At 40.7% G+C, this 22,145-nt stretch overlaps 1 protein-coding gene across 4 annotated transcripts in view; it reads left to right on the forward strand.

The window, feature by feature from the left end:
- The window catches only part of prkcea (protein kinase C, epsilon a), a 616,772-nt gene that overhangs the window by 560,240 nt on the left and 34,387 nt on the right, over positions 1-22,145 (forward strand). For all 4 annotated transcript variants that reach the window (XM_059985743.1, XM_059985740.1, XM_059985741.1 and 1 more), the window contains one exon: positions 19,820-19,958. In XM_059985743.1, the coding sequence (XP_059841726.1) occupies positions 19,820-19,958 (139 nt within the window). The remainder of the gene's footprint in view (positions 1-19,819; positions 19,959-22,145) is intronic.

A 22,145-nucleotide genomic window follows, 5' to 3' on the forward strand; every position in this document is an offset into this window, starting at 1 on the left:
TTCCCCTGGGCTGAAATGGTTGCCACAAGAGGACACAGATTTAAGGTGCTGGGGAGAGGGTACAGAGGAGATGTCAGGGATAAGTTTTATATTCAGAGAGTGGTGAGTACGTGGAATGGGCTGCCGGCAATGGTGGTGGAGGCGGATGTGATAGGGTTTTCACTGCTGTCAGCCTTGCAAGACCCTAGTGGAGACTCAGGAATACCTTCAAACTCAAAAAAAGAAGGAAACTTCATTGCTGTTTCCATAACAGGCAAATTTGATTACTCCACCTGTAATCTAATTCCCCACCACCACTGGGACTCCATCTCAGGTTTGGTTTTGGCTCATTAGTGCAAGGAAAGTGATCAGTAAGCATAAATTTGTTAAAGTTACTGGGGAAATTATTCCACCTTACTACTTATTTTTAAGTGTATTTAATTACAATTTTCATGACTAAAAGATATTTAAGCTAGTAAAAATGTTAATGCTGTGCTTTCTTGAATATTTTAAGTTAGAAATCATAAGCGGATTTCTTCTTTAAAGGAAAATAAAGTCCATTTTCTATTTTATATTAAGTTTATCTCTTTCAAAAAGATAAATGCCACAGCAGTGGAAATTAATTTTAAAATGTTGATTAGGAATTTAAAAACATTACACATATTTTGAATTGGCATCCATTTTGAACTTTCCCAGCCCATATACAAACTGATGCATAGACTGATAAGGTATTCTCAGGTTTCCAACAGTGCTGTTCAGTAAATAGACATTTAGCAGAGACATGGGAGATAAAGTATTCTGTGTTTCTTTACTCTCCTCAAGGGGAGGCTCTCAATCTCAGCTTTGTGCTTTCAAGAGAGGAACATGACTGACACCAGTAGCTAGACAAGTTTGGACTTAACCTGCCTTGAGTCACTCTGTGTCATATTCATTCGTACTCCAATTCATTGCAAAGCCTCCTATGGAGGTTTGGTGTTTGAAAAAGCTTCAGATTGATCTATTTTAGCACTCTCTGAAATAAGCTAATTCAATATGTGAAATATATGACAGTACCACTAACTGAGTAACCAATTGTGAATTTTCACAGTTTCCATAACTTGTCCATTTCAAGTTTGACGGCAAAGCATTGAGAAAAGAATTGTTAGTACTTAAGGTTAAGTGGATAGGGACAGAAGCATAGAATGGGTTTGCAAGCTGATTCAAGAGAGGCCCAAGAGTGAACCTGATCCATAAGGAGTCATCTTGCCTTCTGTCTTGTCCAGGATCCAGCTGCAGGAAGATTTTGCCTGACAGGGTAGGAGAAGAGATTCCATAATCCTTCTCATCCCCCTTTCACCTCTACCAACACAACAAATTTAATAATTGATACTTGATACTATAAAATTGTAAAGCAAAACCAAACACTTGAGTTCTGAAACTAAAACAGACAATGCTGTAAATACTCAGCAGGCCAGAAAGCATCTGTGAAGAGTTAATTTTTCAGGTTGATGACGTTTCATCATATCGACCACCAAATATTATTTCAACATCTCAGTGATTTCAGTTTTTTTATTTCTGCCTTTTAAGATAGAAACCCTGTTTTCTTTTAGCTTCTTAAAGATTCTGTCACTGATGACTGGAGTCTACTTCAAATAGATATCCAATAGCATGAGTTCCATGCCATGTACCAATGCTATTAAGTAAGGTTCAATGGATCCCAGGTTGGGAACCCCTGTTCTATAGGAACTAGGGAAATTGGTTACAAGGAAAGGAAAGGATAGGGTATTGAGAACTTTGTAATACTGTTATAGTGGCTTAGTTGTACGTATGGGTGTCAATAAGTTAGGTGTTCTTAACCAAAGGATAGCTTGTAGGAATTTTCATTATACATAGTTAACCCCATTAAATTTCCCCTCACTTTGCTATGGTCCAAAGAAAAACTTTGAGCCAAACCAATCTTCTCTCTAACCCTGACAAAAACCCACTGAGTCTCCTGTGCACCCACTCTGCTGCTATTGTATTCTGTTATGTCCCAAGCAGTACAGTCTTTTAGTGGTAGCCACACTGGTATTTATTGTACAGATCAAGCATGACATCTCTGCTGTAATATTCTGTGGCTCAGATGATGAGGGCAAAATTTCACATGGCCTCTTTAACCTGTCCTGTGTTCTTGAGGAGTTATTGGAATTGCTGTGCAAGGATCTCACGTTCTTCTACACTTCCCAATATCTCAATGACCTTCAATATATGGAATTATCCTTATGGAAAGAGTGAAGGTTCACAGGATCAAAGAGTGGTTGTTTTTTGACGTTATTTTGGCCTAAATTGTATTGGAATAAGCCCTAATAAAGAGCATTGGCAGCCTGTTTTCACCAAGCCCATGGCCAGTATGGAAGTGGAGCACTGGACTACAGCCTAGTTACTTCTCCTGTTTCCCAGACGTTTTATCCAAGAAGCTGTGGGATCAACAGTAATCTCCAAACTGTCGATTTCGTAGAAGTAGCTTCCTGTTTCCCTTGAAAAATTTAGCTGAATAATTGCATAATATATTTTCATTAGAAGGCTGTGAACTATAGTTCATTTAAAATATTCTGGATCAGAACAGAAATTGTGTTTATTTTATAATTCTTCAGGAAGACCAACCTTTTTAGATAAATAAGTTTAATGATATTTTGACTTTGCCCTATTACCGTTAATTGTACTGAATGTAAAGTCCATCATACAATTTTGTAATAGAAAAATCTAAATCATGGACTGACTGTACAAATTGCATATGGACATGTTTCCCAAGCCTACACAATAAGCAGTAGCTATTCATACCGAATAATCACTGAACCTTCCCTTGGAGAGTCAGCAACATTTTCTGTATGATTTGCAAACAATGGGTTTGCTCGGGAGCGGAACAATAGGAAAGCAAAGGGCAAGAGTTCATGATCCTTTGAAGCTGATAACCAGACATTAATGGCCTTTTGCCTATTACTGAGGCTGATAGTCACTACATTTCTATGACTGATCCAGTCCTTACTTGGAAAAATATTATGAAATATTTAACTAGAAGCGGCTTATCTGATCTTAAGTTAATTATCACTTCACACATGGGAAAACAATTTGTGACAGTTCTGTGATCTGTACAACACACCCTCTCAATCAATGACAGCAAGACCAAGGAGCTGATTATTGACTACAGGAGGAGGAAACCGGAGGTCTGAGAGCCAGTCCTCATCAGGGGACCAGAGGTGGAGAGGATCAGAAACGTTTAATTCCCCAGTGTTATCATTTCAGAGGATCTATACTGGGCCCTGCCATTACACAAGAAAGTACTGCAGTGCCTCTATTTCTTTGAAGTTTCCAAAGACTCAGCATGTCATCTAAAACTTTGACAAACTTCTATAGATGTGATGTGGAGAGTATATTGATTGGTTGCATTACAGCCTGGTATGGAAACACCAATGCCTTGGAATGGAAAAGCCTACAAAAAGTAAAGGATACGGTCCAGTCCATCACAAGTAAAGCTTTCCCCACCATTACTCACCTCTACATGGAGCATTGTCACAGGAAAGCAGCACCCATCATCAAGGACCCCCACCATCCAGGCCATAATCTCTTCTCAAAGCTGCCATCAGGAAGGAGATACAGGAGCCTTGATATTTTGATATTTATTGTTTTTTTGTTTCTTTTTGTATTCACAGTTTGTTGTCTTTTGCACGTTGGTTGTCTGTCCTGACGAACATGGTTTTTTATTGATTAGATTGTGTTTCTTTGGAGTTACTGTGAATGTCTGCAAGAAAATGAATCACAGCATTGTATGTGGCGACGTATACAGAATGTACTTTGATAATAAATTTACCTTTGAACTTTGATCAGAGCCCTGTGTTCACTGAAAGAAATTGCATGTTTGGATATGAGAGGATCATAGAATGAAAGCAACCACTGTACTGTCAATGATAATACAATGCTCATTGTATTATCTTTGAAAACTTTGAAAAACATTGATGAAGAATTATCCAGTTGGGCCTCAAGTCTGAGATTGTTATTTCATACAATAACGTAACACAGTGCAACTCAGGTTTTAAATGGATGCCCAATCAGAGAGAGCTGATAGTATTAAAGATTGTGTAACTTCTAATTATATTAATATCCCGACTGAATATAAGGTTGCAGGTTATATACATAGAAGGAGACCATTTCACTTTCTGAAACCGTTAATGTTTTGGTCAGTCATACAACATTGCCACTCAAGCTGAAAGGGTGGCTAAGAAGGCTGATGTGCTGGCCTCATTAGTCAGAGGACTGAGTTCAAGAATGTGAGGTAATGCTGGAGCTCTATAAAACACTGGCTAAACCACACTTATTGTGTTCAGTTCTGGTTTCCACAGGAAAGAAAGGACATGGAAGAGGGTACAGAGGTGATTTACCAACATGCAGCCTTGATTAGAGAGCATGTCTTATGAAAAAAGGTTGAGTGAGTTAGTGCTATACTCTTTGGAATGGAGGATGAGTGGTGACTTAATAAAGTTGTATAAGGTCATGAGAAGCATAGATGAAGTGGAATTTTCCCAGAATGAGTGGAGGAAAGTTTAGGTGAGATGTCAGAGGCAGGTTTTTACACACTAGAATCTAGAATACACTGCCAACGATGGTAGTAGAGGCTAATATAATAAGAATCTTTTAAAAGACTTGCAGATCGGCACATGGACGTAAGAAATATGGATGGTTATGGACTGTGTTAGAGGAGAGGATTAGGTTGATTGTGGGATAGATTTATATAGATTGGCACAACATCGTGGACTGATGGACCCATACTGTGCTGTACTGTTCTGTCTGTACTTTCATGTTATTTTAATGACAGATTTAAAAGTTGCTGTTGAATCTCCACCAACTACCCTTTCAGGCAATGTTTTCCACATCCAGAAAAGAGTGTAAGTAAAGTGTTCTCCTCTCCTCCCCTGCTTTTTATTTTGCAAATTACTTGTTTGCCTTTTGTTTGCTGATGCCCTCATCAATGGAAACTCATTCACCTGGACTCTCTCAAATATCATTGTAAAGTGTAAAGTTTAAAAGCACTAAATCTGTCCTTAACCTGCTCTGTGATAGAAACATTCCCAGCTTCCCTGGTCTGCTCAATTAAAGTGTAACTGTGGTGCCATTTCTACCAAATGCTTTCTGCAAGGTATCTTTGTGCAGGTATGGTGCCTTAAATTCATTATTAATTATTACAAAGCCAGGATCCCACGTTTAACTCGCTCATCCTACCTTCTTCAAAGGTTTGTGTGTGTAACCACCAGATCACCTGGAGATCCTGCAATAGATCCTGCTGTGATTTTAAAATTTCTTTAGCCAGAAGGTGGTGAATCTGTGGAACACATTGTCACAGACGGCTGTGGAGTGCAAGTCAGTGAATTTATTTAAAGTGAGTTTGATAGGTTCCTGATCAGTCAGAGCATCAAAGGTTATGGAAAGAAGGCAGAAGAATTGGGTTGAGAAAGAAAATAAATCAGCTTTGATGGAATGACAGAGCAGTCTCTATGGGCCATATGGCCTAATTTTGCTCCGAGGTCTTATGGTCAAACCTCCCTTATTTGATTCCATACTCTACATTCCTCTTATCTCATGTACCAATATTTTCAGCCATTTCTTGCCTCCATCTATCATCTCCCTGCTTCTGTTACTATTTCCACTCTTCCATCCTTCATCATCCTATCACCCCTACTCATTGATGCATTTTATCTATCTCTTGCCAGTTTTTGCTCAGTCCCTTCCCCTTGCCTCTATACTGGCTACCTCCCCTCCGTGTTTCAGTCCAGATTAAGGGTCTTGACCCAATTTGACAACGATCTATTTCCCTCCATAAGCACTGTCTAATTCATTGAGTTCATTCAGCTGATTGTTTGACTCCAACATCTATCTCTCTTGTATGTCCACACTGCACTTGGTTGTTTTCCCTTCCTAAACCTTCACAAAAAAGAGCAAATCTGCAGATGCTGGAAATCCGAGCAACACGCACAAAATGCTGGAGGGACTTAGCAGACCAGGCAGCATCTATGGAAAAGAGCACAGTCGATGTTTCAGGCCGAGACATTGACTGTACTCTTTTTTATTTTATGCTGCCTGGCCTGCTGAGTTCCTCCTAAATTTTGTGTGTATCATCCTCACACCTGTTTGATTTAAATTTCATTTGCCAGGTGCCTGTCCATTTCACATGTTGTTCTGAAATGTATTACAGTTCCAAGCTTTAAGAAGTATGATTAATCTGGTGCTCAAAGTAGGGTGAATAGCTTTACATAATAGAATAAAACTCAGCATAATTTCTGACAGTGACAGTGATGCAGGTGGATGCTTCCCTGGTGTCATGGATTATTGATTACCTGACTGGCGGACCACAGTACGTGCACTTGCAACACTGTGTGTCAGACAGAATGGTCAGCAGCACTGGGGCTCCACAGGGGACTGTCCTGTCTCCCTTTCTCTTCACCATCCACACCTCGGACTTCAACTACAACACAGAGTCTTGCCATCTTCAGAAGTTTTCTGATGACTCTGCCATAGTTGGATGCATCAGCAAGGGAGATGAGGCTGAGTACAGGGCTACGGTGGGAAACTTTGTCACATGGTGTGAGCAGAATCATCTGCAGCTTAATGTGAAAAAGACTAAGGAGCTGGTGATGGACCTGAGGAGGGCTAAGGCACCGGTGACCCCTGTTTCTATCCAAGGGGTCAATGTGGACATGGTGGAGAATTACAAATACCTGGGGATATGAATTGACAATAAACTGGACTGGTCAAAGAACACTGAGGCTGTCTGCAAAAAGGGTCAGAGCCATCTCTATTTCCTGAGGAGACTGAGGTCCTTTAACATCTGCCAGATGATGCTGAGGATGTTTTACGAGTCTGTGGTGGCCTGTGCTATCATGTTTGCTGTTGTGTGCTGGGGCAGCACACAGAATCACCAATAGAATCAACAAACTCATTCGTAAGGCCAGTGATGTTGTGGGGGTGGAACTGGACTCTCTGACCTTGGTGTCTGAAAAGAGGATGCTGTCCAAGTTGCATGCCATCTTGGACAATGTCTCCCATCCACTCCATAATGTACTGGTTAGGCACAGGAGTACGTTCAGCCAGAGACTCATTCCACCGAGATGCAACACTGAGCATCATAGGAAGTCATTCCTGCCTGTGGCCATCAAACTTTACAATTCCTCCCTTGGCGTGTCAGACATCCTGAGCCAATAGGCTGGTCCTGGACTTATTTCCACTTGGAATAATTTACTTATTATTATTTAATTGTTTATGGTTTTATATTGCTATACTTCTACACTATTCTTTGTTGGTGTGACTGTAACAAAACCCAATTTCCCTCGGGATCAATAAATTATATCTGTCTGTCTATCTGTTTGTTTATATGTTCCAACGAAGATTTTTGGGGAGGTTGCACAAGATACAGGTTAAGATTTTACTGAGAATTAAAGGCTTAAGGTTTAAATTGTAGAAAATTGGAACATACAGGATACATAGGAGCAGAACTGGGCCATTTAGCCCATCAAGTCTGCTCTGCCATTTCATCATGGTTGATCCAATTCCCTCTCAGCCCCGATCTCTTGCCTTCTCCCCATATTCTTTCATGTCCAGACCTATCAAGAATCTATCATCCTCTGCCTTAAATATACCCAATGACTTGACCTCCCCAGCCACCTGTGGCAACAAATTGCACAGACTGTCCACTCTCTGGCCAAAGAAATTCCTCCTCATCTCCATTCTAAATGGACATCCTCCTCTTCTGAGGCTGTGTCCTCTGATCCTGGACTCCTCCACCATAGGAAACATCCTCTCTTTATCTACTCTATCAAGGCCTTTCAACATTCAGTGGATTTTGATAGATTATGAAAGAATAGAAATTATTACATAGTTCACCAAATTCCCAGTTCATTCACTCCAAGTTATAGGACATTTTTCCTCAGGTTCTTTGATATAACAGTAGCAATAAAAACATGAATACATTTGGATGAAACATATGTAATTCAGACACTGTTGTGATTTATCTGTCAAACTAGTGTTACTTACTGACGCTATCCTTTGTACTCTTTGATTCTCCCTGCCTCAGGCCAGATTTCCTTCTGTCAACATTTGGCACAAGCCCTGAGTTTAGCATGTGATTGAAATATAGTCAGTTCCCATTTTGAAAGATTCCACAAATGCAGCTTTCGATTAACTAGGTGGAAGTATTTTTTCCATGAGGAAAAAAAAATCAAAGGAATGGTCATCGACAGAGTGATCTGAAGCAGATTGGTAAGGCTTTGGTGATAACAAGGCAAGGCGAGGTAAGTTACCTGTGAGGAATACAAACAGGAAGTATGTGTGTGAGGCTGGTGTTCTGTACTGGGTGTCAGATGTGGGATGTCTAGGAGAGTCCCAGCCTCTTGGGCAGCCACTTCTGCACCAGGTATGTAAAGCTCCAACTCATTAGGGGCCGGGTTAGGGAACTGGAGATGCACCTTGATGACCTTCGTCTCGTCAGGGAAAGTGAGGAGGTGATAGAGAGAAGCTAAAGGCAAATAGTCACACTGGGGCCTCGGGAGACAGATAAGTGGGTAACAGGAGAGGGAAGAGCAGGAGTCAGATACTAGAGAGTACCCCTGTGACTGTACTGCTTGACAATAAGTACTCCTGTTTGAGTACTGTTCGGGATTGGGGGGAACAGCTTACCTGGGGGAAGCAACAGTGCCCATACCTCCGGCACAGAGTCCGGCACTGTGGCTCAGCAAGGTAGGGAAGGGAAGAAGGCAGCAGTAATAGGGGACTCTATAGTTAGGGGGTCAGAGAGGTGATTCTGTGGATGCAGGAAATAAACTCGGTTGGTAGTTTGCCTCCCAGGTGCCAGGTTCTGGGATGGTTCAGATCGCATCCAAGATATCCTGCAGTGAGAGGGAGAACAGCCAGAGGTTGTGGTACATATTGGTACCAATGACATAGGTAGGAAAAGGGAAGAGGTCCTGAAAAAAGAAGTTGAGAAGTAGGACCGCAAAGGTAGTAATCTTGGGATTACTGCCTGCACCACGCAACAGTGTGTATAGGAATAAAATGAGGTGGAGGTTAAATGCATGGCTGAGGGATTGGAGCAGGGGCGGGGATTCAGACTTCTGGATCATTGGGACCTCTTTTGGAGCAGGTGTGACCTGTACAAAACTGACAGGTTGCACTTGAATCTCGGGGGAACCAATATACTGGCGGGGAGGTTTGCTAAGGCTACTCGGGAGAATTTAAACTGGGGTTGGAACGGAAATGAAGAGATGTAGGAAGGGACTGTTAGCTCACAAATAGAGAAAGCTTGGAGACGGTGCAAGAGGGAAGATAGGCAGGTGATAAGGAAGGGATGCGCTCAGACCGATGGTTTGAAGTGTGTCTATTTTAACGCGAGATGCATCATGAACAAAGCAGATGAACAGAGCGTGGATCAGATGTTATAGCCGTAACAGAGACTTGGATGGCTCAGGGGCAGGAATGGTTACTTAGAATGCCAGGCTTTAGAGGTTTCAGAAAGGACAGGGAGGGAGGTAAAAGAAGTGGAGACGTGGCACTGCTGTTCAGAGATAGTGTCACAGCTGCAGAAAAGGATGAAGTCATGAAGGGATTGTCTACTAAGTCTCTGTGGGTGACAGTTAGAAACAGGAAGGGGTCAATAACTCTACTGGGTGTTTTTTATAGACCACTCAATAGTAACAATGACATTGAGGAGCAGTTGAGGAGGCAGATTCTGAAAAGGTGTAATAATAACAGGGTTGTTGTGGTGGGAGATTTTAATTTCCAAATATTGATTGGCATCTCCATAGAGCAAGGGGTTTAGATGGGGTGGAATTTGTTACCTATGTTCAGGAAGGTTTCCCGACACATTATGTAAATAACACTATAAGAAGAGAGGCTGTACTTGATCTGGTATTGAGAAATGAACCTGGCCAGGTGTCAGGTCTCTCAGTGGGAGAGCATTTTGGAGATAGTGATCACAATTCTATCTCCTTTACCATAGCATTGGAGAAGGATAGGAACAGACAAGTTAGGGAAATGTTTAATTGGAGTACGTGGAAATATGAGGCTATCAGGCAGGAACTTGGAAGCATAAATTGGAAACAGATGTTCTCAGGGAAATGTACAGAAGAAATGTGGCAAATGTTCAGGGGATATTTGCATGGCATTCCACGAAGATGCATTCCAATGAGACGGAAACGATGGTAGGGTACAGAAATTGTGGTGTATAAAGGCTGTTGAAAATCTAGTCAAGAAGAAAAGAAGAGCTTACAAAAGGTTCAAGAACTAGGTAATGATAGAGATCTAGAAGATTCTAAGGCTAGCAGGAAGGAGCTTAAGAGTGAAATTAGGAGAGCCAGAAGGGGCCATGAGAAGGCCTTGGCAAGCAGGATTAAAGAAAACCCCAAGGCATTCTACAAGAATGTGAAGAACAAGAGGATAAGACATGAAAGAATAGGACAAATCAAGTGTGGCAGTGGAAAAGTTTGAATGGAACCGGAGGAGATAGCTGAGGTACTTAATGAATACTTTGTTTCTATATTCATTACGGAAAAGGATCTTGGCAATTGTAGGGATGACACAGCAGATTGAAAAAACTCGAGCCTATTGACATTAAGAAAGAGGATGTGCTGGAGCTTTTTGAAAGCATCAAGTTGGATAAGTCTCTGGGACTGGATGAGATGTACATCAGACTACTGTGGGAATCAAGGGAAGGGATTGCTGAGCCTCTGGCAATGATCTTTGCATCATCAATGGGGATGGGAGATGTTCCGGAGGATTGAGGGTTGCAGATGTTGTTCCCTTATTCAAGAAAGGGAGTAGAGATAGCCCTGGAAATTATAGACCAGTGAGTCTTACTTCAGTGGTTCGTAAGTTGATGGAAAAGATCCTGAGAGGCGTAATACAATTAGGAATAGCCAGCATGGCTTTGTGAAAGGCAAGTCCTTCCTGCTAGCCTTATAATTTTCTAGATCTCTATCATTACCTAGTTCTTGAACCTTTTGTCATGCCTTATGAGAATGTGACTAAACACATTGTTGAAGGTAGACCAGTGGATGTAGTGTATATGGATTTCAGCAAGGCACTTGATAAGGTAACCCATGCAAGGCTTATTGAGAAAATAAGGAAGCATGGGATACAAGGGGACATTGCTTTGTGGATCCAGCATTGGCTTGCCCACAGAAAGCAAAGAGTGGTTGTAGATGGGTCATATTCTGAATGGAGGCCAGTAACCAGTGGATTGCCTCAGGGATCTGTTCTGGGACCCTTACTGTTTGTGATTTATATAAATAACCTGGATAAGGAAGTGGAGGGATGCGTTAGTAAATTTGCTGATGACGCAAAGGGTTGGGGGTGTTGTGTATAGTGTGGAGGGCTGTCAGAGGTTACAGCAGGGCGTCGATAGGATGCAAAACTGGACTGAGAAGTGGCAGATGGACTTCAACCCAGATAAGTGTGAGGTGGTTCATTTTGGTAGGTCAATCATGATGGCAGGATATACTATTAATGGTAATACTCTTGGCAGTGGAGGATCAGAGGTATCTTGGGGTCCGAGTCCATAGGACACTCAAAGCTGCTGCGTAGGTTGACCCTGTGGTTAAGAAGGTATACAATGCATTGACATTCATCAACCGTGGGATTGAGTTTAAGACCCAAGAGGTAATGTTACAGCTATATATAATCCTAGTCAGATCCCACTTGGAGAACTGTGCTCAGTCCTGGTCACCTCACACAGGAAGGATGTGGAAACTATAGAAAGGATGTGGAGAAGATTTACAAGGATGGTATCTGGATTGGGGAGCATGCCTTATGAGAATAGGTTGAGTGAAATTGGCTTTTTCTCTTTGGAGCGATGGAGGATGAGAGGTGACCTGATAGAGGTGTATAAGATGATTAGAGGCATTGATCGTGTGGATAGTCAGAGGCTTTTTCCCAGCTGAAATAGCTAACACGAGAGGGCACAGTTTTAAGGTGCTTGGAAATAGATACAGAGGAGATATCAGGGGAAGTTTTTTTTACGCAGAGAGTGGTGAGTAAGTGGAATGGGCTGCCGGCGATGGTGGTGGAGGTGGATACAATAGTGTCTTTTAAGAAACTCCTGGATAGGTACATGGAGCTTAGAAAAATAGAGGGCTATGGATAACCCTAGGTAATTTCTAAGGTAAGTACTTGTTCAGCACAGCATTGTAGGCTAAAGGGCCTGTATTGTGCTGTAGTTGTTCTATGTTTCTAATAATCCAGTAATGATTCAGGTTCAGTTACCAGCTTTGTAATTACACAGAGTGAGTAAAATAATTGGTCCATGCTGTTGTTATAGCTACTAATGAGCCTCCTCACACCTCTCTCAGAGCGTGCTTTTCCTTGTTTGATAGTTTGAGATTTCTTACACTTACTCTGTAATATTTAAAATATTTCTTACTTCTTATACATCAAGTTAATTGATTTTTGAGAAGAGCTCGGCTCTTAATTTCTTTAGTCGTGCTGTTGATAAATTTCCCTCTCTTATATGAAGAGTGGATAATATGTATAATCCATTACTAAGATGAAGAGACCAGATACATTCTGGTTTCAATCTCAGTGCTCTGTAGTGTGAGCCAATCTTAGTGATTGACAGTGGCACTGCAAGCAATAATACTCTTCTCAAGATAAAATCAGCAAGTTTGCACTCCAAAGCACCATTGATGGCCTCTGTTTGAATAGTGAATGTATGGAGTGCAAAGCAGAAAGGGCTGAAAATACAGCAGGTCAGCTGAAATGTTCAGAGATGATTGAGTAACATTAATTTTTCACTCCAATAGATCTTAAATTAATTACCAGCAGAGACTGTACTTGCAGTTCCCCCTAAGTTTTATTTCAGACTCACACCCAAGTCATCTTGGGGCTTGTAGGGAGATGGCTTCTTCAAAATTCCTGGTATCTCACCTCCACCACCAGCCATCACCCCCTGCCCGCTGCACTCCAAATAGTCTTCAAAGCACAATCAGACTCTACGGTGTATACTTGCACATTAAACTATTTGACCACACTTCGGCGTATGTGTGTGGTAAGATGTGGAGCCTGAACATCTTGTGCAAAACTGGTGCAGGTCCCCTGTACAGTCCCTCTTCAACACGTGAAAGACTTCCACCTTCAGTGCAGCATGTATAAGAAGGCAATACATGCATTCAGGTCTGTGCCAGCTCATTTGTGTACAATCCTATTCATCCCATTCTCCTGAGCCTTCTCATTTAACTCTGAATTTCAAACTGCACCAACAGCAAGAGTCAATTGCCAAGATAGCTCATTATTTAAGAAAATTGAGTATTATTTTAGCTGGAAAGGTTTATAAATGGGCAGTGAATTGAATAGTTACAGTTTTAAAAAATGATTTCCATATTTAGTTCATTTTCAGAATTTTCTTTCCTCTTTCAGCCCATTGAGTCTTCTCCGCCATTTCGTCTCCACCATTTCCCTTTCAACCATGTTTTTTTGCCTTCTCTCCCAAACCTTTCATCCTTTGACTAATCAGGAGCCTGTCAAACTCAGCCTTAAATACACGCAATGACTTGGCTTCCACCACCGTCTATGAGAACAAATTCCACAGATTCACTACCCTCTGGCAAAAGAACTTTCTCATCATCTCCATTCTAAATAGATGTCCCTCTATTCGGATGCTCTGCCCTCTCATCCTATACTGCCCCACATCCTTTCCACATCCACTCTTTCAATGCCTTTCAACATTCGATAGGTTTCAATGAGAATCTCTTCTGGGGGAGAGACAGAATCAGATGTAAGGTTTGGCACAAAGCCACAGAAGTAGTTTATGACAAAAGAGGGAATCACACCCTTTTGCTGTAACAAATTCATTTATACTTTGCTAGAGGTAGACACATCCAAAGTACTTCAGAGCGGTATTGATTACTAACCGGCAAGTTTTATATATTCTTAAGAGTTAAGTCTGTCACTAATAACTGTGATTCTATTCATGTGATCTCAGCTGAACTTGACAACCTCTATTCTAATAGCTGGCATTCCCTTAGCTATAATAGAAGAAATATTGCTTTAAGTTCTGTTCTGGTAGCTTTGTCTAATATAAGACGGCAAATTTGTACTGCCCTGAATTCTAGACTCTACCTGTTCTTCATTTTCTCTGACAAAAGGCAAATGAAAACAGAAACTGCTTAGTCTCCTCTATAGATTGACTTGGATATTTATACAGTAAGTATAGTAGTGGATTTTATTGATGGTTAAAAGCCAGTTGAAGAATTAATTCTTTGATACCAACTGATGCAACATTGATCGATCCCAACCAGCTGGAGGAACTTAGCAGGTTGGGCAGCATCCGTGGAAATGAGCAGTCAACGTTTCGGGCTGAGACCCTTCGTCAGACGGTCTCGGCCTGAAACGTTGACTGCCCGTTTCCACAGATGCTGCCCAACCTGCTGAGTTCCTCCAGCTTGTTTGTGCATGTTGATTTGAGCACAGCATCTGCAGAGTACTTTGTGTTTGATAGATTCAATCTTTTTTTATCTGATGTTCTAGCCACTATACGTTCAAACCAGATGAACCAATATTAATGTAGTGGGACAGATTTCACTTGTATAATTTCAATTGGAAAAAGGAATGTAAAATTCGCCTTATGAATGAGGTAGCAGTTTGCTTTGATAGTTACTGAGATGTCAGATTGTAATTACATTGACTGGGATGAACAGATCTATATTTCAGGAGCAAGTCTTTTGCAAACAGTACTACAGTTTATGAAGGATCAAAGTATCTCAAGCAAATGTTTGACAGTGTATATATTAGCAGTGGAAGTTGATGTATGATTTGTATTTTAATAATAATTAATGAAAGATCAGAACTATTGCTATTGGCGAGTGGGAAAATATATCTTTCAAAGATGTCATAATTCACCTGTGAATTTCTAAAACATGCATCAAGTTTAAAATCAGAATCAAATTTATTATCACTGATTTAAATGACATGACCTCTGTTTTGTGGCAGCAGTACAGTCCAAAGAAATAAAAGCTTTGAAAGTGCAAAATGAAGGATTAATGAGGTGCTTACTGTTCATGGGTTGATGGATCATTGCGAAGTCTGGCGGCAGACCCACACTCAGTGATTTTAAAAAACTTTTGTCCCCACCATCAGATTCTGATTGGTTCTCAAATCTATGAACACTACCACATTATTTTTGCACTGTTTATTAATTACATATTTTATAGTAATTTTATGTCTTTGCACTGTACTGCTGCTGCAAAACAACAAATTTCACGTCATATAAGCCAGGGTTAATAAACCTGATTCTGGTTGTATCCAATGGCACATCATGATGAGACATTTCTGAAGGAATTAATACAAGTTAATCAATTTGCCTCAGTTAAATATAAGTCTGGATACGTTAATCTCTCTGAAGAGCAGTGCAGTACAGCACTTATGTATTAGTCTTCTCCATTGTCGTCTCCTAACCTGAAATGCTGTATTTTTGTTGGATACAATGCACAATAACTGTCAGTACCTCAGGCATTTTTCCTCTTTGAGCCTAGTAAGTAGAGGAAATAATGAAAGTCAATGCTCCAAATTCAGTTGGGGATAAATTTGGCACTGTATTGCTTATATTGCCAATCCCATCCTAAAAGAGACCACCTACTACTGGATAATTTGAATACACACCTAGTTCAAGCAATGGGCCTCTTTAGGATACAAAATGAGGTCCCATAATGGTCTGATTATAACTTTTGAAGACGATTTAAGTAACAGCTGGACCTCTAGTAGTAAAAGTATGATATCAGGGTGTACATCAATAACACTCGTTCCAGATGTCTGTATCCTTCGTGACATGTACGGACCACGCCATGAGTACAGCCACTATGTTGCAGAACCAGACTTACATCTGAATACATTAAGCACATTTATATTGTGTTTAAATCTGACATCAACAGCAATATGAACAACTTATTTTGCTGTCTCATAAATAATAGCCCTCGTCCTAATTTTCAGTTTTTAAGTAGTGCAAATAATTGTTTTTCATCACAGCTAGTGCATATCTCTTCCATCATTCTAATTGCCAGGGATTTTGTAGAAGCCTTCTCCCTGCAGGCATTGATGTGCGCTCTTAAATGCAACTGGGGGGATTGCAGGTGCAATCTGCACTGGTAATTAATTTGGGATCTTTTGGAGTGAAAGCTAAATGTTACTCAGTCATCTCGGGACATTTCAGCTTGAGAAGGTGGAGAGTGAACTGAGTGAACTTTCGTCTCCCTTTCTGGAGGCTGTTCTCATTGAATTACCAAGCTATTTGCCATAAAGAAAGTGGATAACTTCATTTTCTCCTTTCATAGATAATGGAACAAACATTTTAAAAATGATAATCTATGTTATGCAATAACCTAAGGTTGTCATAGCCAGGGTGGTATTGGGGATGAGCTCCCAGTACCTATAAAGTACTCCAACTGACGTGCGGCTCTAACAGCCTCTGACAACCAAGTCCAACACTTGGCCTTCACATGTGGCTTAGCTACTAGGCCTGGTGGAACTGCTTCTACTGACAAGAGAAGGGGCAAAGGTGGACCACTGGCACCTCATAAACCAGTTACTTTGGGCAGGTGGGGCTTGTCAGCCTTGGACGCCCAGGAGAAGGAAAACACCGATTTTAATCCTCCCCTGCCTTCCAGCCATACCCACCCATGGGAAAGGCTTTGGGAGAAATCCCAAGGAAGAAATCTGGAGCCGGGGTCCCTAAGGCAGCTTGATGTTGTTTACAACTTCACTCTGGAAACCTCTGTGACGACACTGGTGTCAATCTGTATCGGCACTTGCCCTTCCTTGGACTACATCAGTGACTTGGAGAGGGGAAGAGACATGGAAACTTCCTTCTAAAATTCCATGTAGAAGCTTATCTAAACAGCAGAGCAGTTAGATGTCTTTTCAGGACATGGTGCAGTCAGACAGTTCACTGTGGATGGATAGTGGAGGCAGATTAAGGCTGCACCTTTACTTTGCCATTGGGTATCAATCATAATATCATCTCGATCTGTACAGCCAAAGATGAAAGCAGTCACTTCACAATTTGAAATGAGGCTCATGTCTTTCTTTCAGAGTGGATGGATATATACTTACAGGACAAATTAATCAAGTTTATGAAATTATTAGAGTCCTACTAGTCATGACACAGGGTCTGGACTTCAGAAACATCAGTGAGTGAAGAAGCAGATCCTTGCTAAATATAATTAGGTATCCCTGCTGTACAATGTCATCAGAGTCCATCAGCACATTACCCAATGACACCAATAGTATACAGGCACATAACTTATTACTACAGAAAATAAACAAGGCAAGCATGTTTCCTTTTCTTTAAAAATGATACTTTTAGATTTGTGTTTTCATACTTTATAAATATTTTAAAAGAAACCATAGAGTTATCTAACATCTTTCAGAGAATCTCATTGAATATATTTGCTATTTTTACTATACAGTTACTATTTGTAAGGAGGGAAAATCAGCTGGGAACCTCAGATTAAAGCAGGGAGAAGTTAAGCATGTTTGCAATTACCCCCACCTGCTGATCTGCAAAGGCTCTAAGGACACAGTCAGGGACAGCATCCAGGCCAGTTGCTTTCCGTGGGGACACTCTCCAGAAGACAGACTTTACATCTGCAATGGTGACTGTGATTTCAGTTGCATTGGAGGGTGTCAGGATGGTGCTGACATTCCAATCCCCTTCTGTTCATCAGGAATGGGATGCACTGTCATTAATGATTTTGTCTGACTTTGTTTGATAACCTGAATGTAAACCTTGAATCAACTAATGGCTGTTCTGGGACTCTGATGAAGTAAAACCCAATGTGATTTGAGGGGGAGAAAACCTTGCTGTAGTTCAACTCAAATAAGTTGCAAAAAGGAACCAGCTGAGATCTGTGTGAATTTGCAAAAGGCATGCAGTGTGATGCCATGTAAAAGTTTACTGAAAATGACGAGCACACAAGATTGGGGCAATTAGTATGGCTAGGGGATGAACTAAGTGACAGAATTAGGGAAGTTGAGATAACTGCCTCAGTTTGGATTGACAATTACTAATTAATAATGTATCACAGGGGTCAGAACAGGGTTCTCAGTTATTCACAGTCTATATTATTAGCTTTGCTGAAGGAAGGTGAGTCAGTAGCCAAGTTTCCTGATGATGCAAAGACAGGTAAGTTGGCAAGGAGAACACAAAGTGCTTGCAGAGAGACAAAGGTAGTTGAAGTAATGGGCAAGGAGTGGACAGATTGAGTATAATATAGGATAATGTGAGGTCAGCATTTCTGAGGAAGGAATGTTAAGCAAAATATTGCAGGCAACCCCTGCATTGCAGCCATTCAGGTAACAATAATTCACCCTTACAGAACTCACAAAACACTATCAAAAAATTTGAAATACAGAATAAAATTTGCACTCACAAACTTTATTTGAAGAGAAGCAAATAAATACACAAAATTAATTTATTTCAAATCACATTTCTTAAAACACACTCAGATGTCTTAATTTCACATGATGGAAAATCATGATATGATCTGTTTTCTAGGAATGCAACACTCATACCCCACCACCCTCTGCAACTTGATGGTAGCTGTATTTAGATGCAATGAGATTATATATGCTTTGATACATAAGTATCTGGGGGACCTGGTGCATTAAGCACAAAGACCGGCATGCAAATACAATAAAGTATTAAGAAGGTTCATGAAATATGTTGAGCTTTATTGCAAGGGGAATCTTTGTTGCAACTTTAAGGGGGTTGGTGAGACCAGACTTGGAGTACTACATTTTGTTTTCGGTCTCCATAAGGCAGAATACACTTGCATTGGAATCAAAGCAGGGGAACTTACTGGGTTGACTTTTGGAATGAAGAAGTTGATGTAGAAAAGAAGGTTGCACAGATTGAGCCAATCCAGACTAAAGTTTAAAAAACCTAAATGTGATGTTATGGAGAAGTGTGATGTTGAGAGGATACTTCCCCAAATGAACTTATCTAAGAACTAAGGGCCACAGCTTAAGAAAGAAGGGTCACTTATATAAAGGCAAACACAAGGAAATCTGCAGTTGCTGGAAATTCAAGCAACACACACAAAATACTGGTGGAACGTAGTGGGCCAGGCAGCATCTATAGGGAGAAGCGCTGTCGACGTTTTGGGCTGAGTCCTGACAAAGGGTCTCGGCCCAATACGTCAACAGTGCTTCTCCCTATAGATGCTGCCTGGCCTGCTGTGTTCCACCAGCATTTTTGTGTGTTACTCATTTATATAAAAAAGAGATGTGGAGAATTTCTCTTCCCTTGGAAAGTCATGATTCTTGGAATCTGTACCCAGAGAGCCTTAGAGATAGAGCCATTGAATATATTCAAGTTAGAGATAAGTAGACATTTGAACTTCACAAGTATCATGGGGTATAACAAGAATGTAGGATAGTAGTGTTCAAGCCAAGGATGGACCAGCCTCAATCTTATTGAATGGCAGAACAAGTTCTGGAAACCAATTGACCTACTTCTCTTCCCATTCTTATTTGGCAAAGTTATCCATTATTCAGTGATGTGAATTGAGGGTAAGTCAAAATTTCTTCAGATGTTTTTCAAAATTGTACTAAGGGGCCTTTTATGTGCATCTCAGAGAGCATATTGGGCAGTTAAACTTCACATCCAAAACAATGGCACTCCAGATATTCCCTTCATACTGCATTGTGTCTGAAATAGGACTTTAGTGTATAGCCTTTTTAAATCAAAGGCCATAAAATGTAAGACATTTTCTCATCAGTGGACTTGATATCCAATGAGATCTGTTCACATGCCTATTGCAGCTAATAGTTAGGATGTTTGTTGATTACCTTGCAGAGATCTGAAACTGGACAATATCTTACTGGACGCTGAGGGGCACTGCAAGCTAGCTGACTTTGGAATGTGCAAGGAAGGTATTCTGAATGGCATCACAACTACAACTTTCTGTGGCACACCTGATTATATCGCCCCAGAGGTATGTTTGATTTCGCTCAATGTTCCGAAAAATATTAATACCCTGTATTCAACATTTAGTCAATATGGTTTACAGTTTGTTTTTACATTTAAATGTACAAAAGTTACAATTTCAGTCTTACTGTAGCACATATTAGATGTCTAAAGGGAGAAACAATTAAAATTTCAAAGGATTAACATTCACAATATTGATATTGTGGATGGCATGAAAATTAGTTGTGGATAGTGAGAAAGACTTTCAACTGATACAGCAGAACAACATGCGGCTGGAAATGTGGGCAGAGAAATACCTGTTGAAGTTTAATCTAGATGAGTGTGAGATGTTGCACTTTGGGAGGTCAAATGCAAGAGGATTTACATACAGTAAGTGGCAGAATCCTTATGAGCATTGATGCACAAAGGGATCTTGCAATGCAAGTCCAGCTCCTTTGAAGTAGAAACACAAAAGTGTTAGGGTGTTAAAAATGGCATAAAGCATACCTTCCTTATGAAAGTCAGGAAGTTTTGTTCCAGCTATATTAAAGTTAAAGAGCCTGTAATCTGATATTGATGTCTTATTTGCAGTGTTTGGCATCCTGAATGTTTAGTGCTCAGCATTTAGGCTGAAACATCAATTATGTTTCATTCATGATTGAGAGGTGACCTGATAGAAATGTATAAGATGATGAGAGGCATTGATCGTGTGGATAACCAGAGGCTTTTTCCCAGGGCTGAAGTGGCTAACATGAGGGGGCATAGATTTAAGGTGCTTGTAAATAGGTACCAAGGGGATGTCAGGGGTAAGTTTTTCACGCAGAGAGTGGTGGGTACGTGGAATGCACTGCTGGCGGTGGCGGTGGAAGCGGATACAATAGGGTCTTTTAAGAGCCTCTTAGGTAGGTACATGGAGCTTAGAAAAGTAGAGGACTGTGCGCTAGGGGAATTGTAGGCAGTTTCTAGAAAGGGTTACGTGGTCAACACAACATTGTGGGCCAAAGAGCCTGTAATGTGCTGTAGATTTCTATGTTCTTCCATGTTCTATGTTCACTGTTTTACAGACTTTTGATTAAAATTGCTTCTGAGCTGCATGGTGTGTTTATCTCTTGTTGATAAGGCCAGGGAAATAGGAACAGGAGCAGACCATTCAGCCCCACTGTGATGTCATTTCCCCTTATGTCAAAGCCTGCACCATGGTGTGGTTTGGGGTTATTCCAATTACAGGAACCAGTCCAAATACCAGAGTCAGTCTAGTTGGACTATTGCATGGAGATGCCCAGTCACAAGAGAAAGTGTTGCCTCACCCCACAATCTCCTTCACATCCATGGCAGTGTTTTCTGCAGCAGTTCAATGGTTACCGCGAGGAAAGTTCTTTAAATTCAGTCTTGCCTCTTGGCATTCATTGAGGCAGTGGCAATCTGTAAACTCTTGTACTGATCCCAGTAGGCACCCTACATAACATAGCATTGCTCTTAACAGAATTTTGCTCAACTCTGATTTTTTTTTGCAGTGTGTTAGATTGAGTTAACGCTGGTACATCAGCAGAAAATGAAACTCAGTTCCTGAGCCTGAGTCTTAGAAAAAGGTTCTCCCTGAGGTAGCATAAAAGCTACAAGAAGGCTCATTTGCAAAAACAATGCCTCTCTTCAATGAATATTAAGCAGTTCTCAACAACAAGTTGATCGTGAAGAAGTTTTTATACAACCTCTGTTCACCAGCTTTTATTCTCAATAAGCATCCAAATAATATTTGTTGAATCGCAAACAAGGCAATATCTGCAGATGCTGGAAATCAAGGCAACACACACAAAATGGTGGATGAACTCAGCAGGCCAGGCAGCATCTATGGAAAAGAGTACAGTCGGCCCTCATTATCTGTGAATTCCACATACGCGAATTCAACCAACCGCGAATCACGAAAACCCGGTGGTGCTCTTCTAGCACTTGTTGTTCGAGCATTTGCAGACTTTTTTTTCCTTGTCATTATTCCCTAAACAATGCAATATAACAACCATTTTACATAGCATTTACATTTTATTAGGTATTATAAGTAATCTAGAGATGATTTAAACTATATGGGAGGATGTGCATGCGTTATTGTGGATTGGGATCGAAAAAAATTGGAAGTTCTCTTACTAAGTAAGTCAGAACAGGTACATCCGGCATTATTTAGCGTCAGTCAAATGTTTGTCTTAGTATATAGTATATATTT

Source organism: Hypanus sabinus, chromosome 12, assembly GCF_030144855.1.
Source record: "Hypanus sabinus isolate sHypSab1 chromosome 12, sHypSab1.hap1, whole genome shotgun sequence".
Classification (NCBI taxonomy): domain Eukaryota; kingdom Metazoa; phylum Chordata; class Chondrichthyes; order Myliobatiformes; family Dasyatidae; genus Hypanus; species Hypanus sabinus.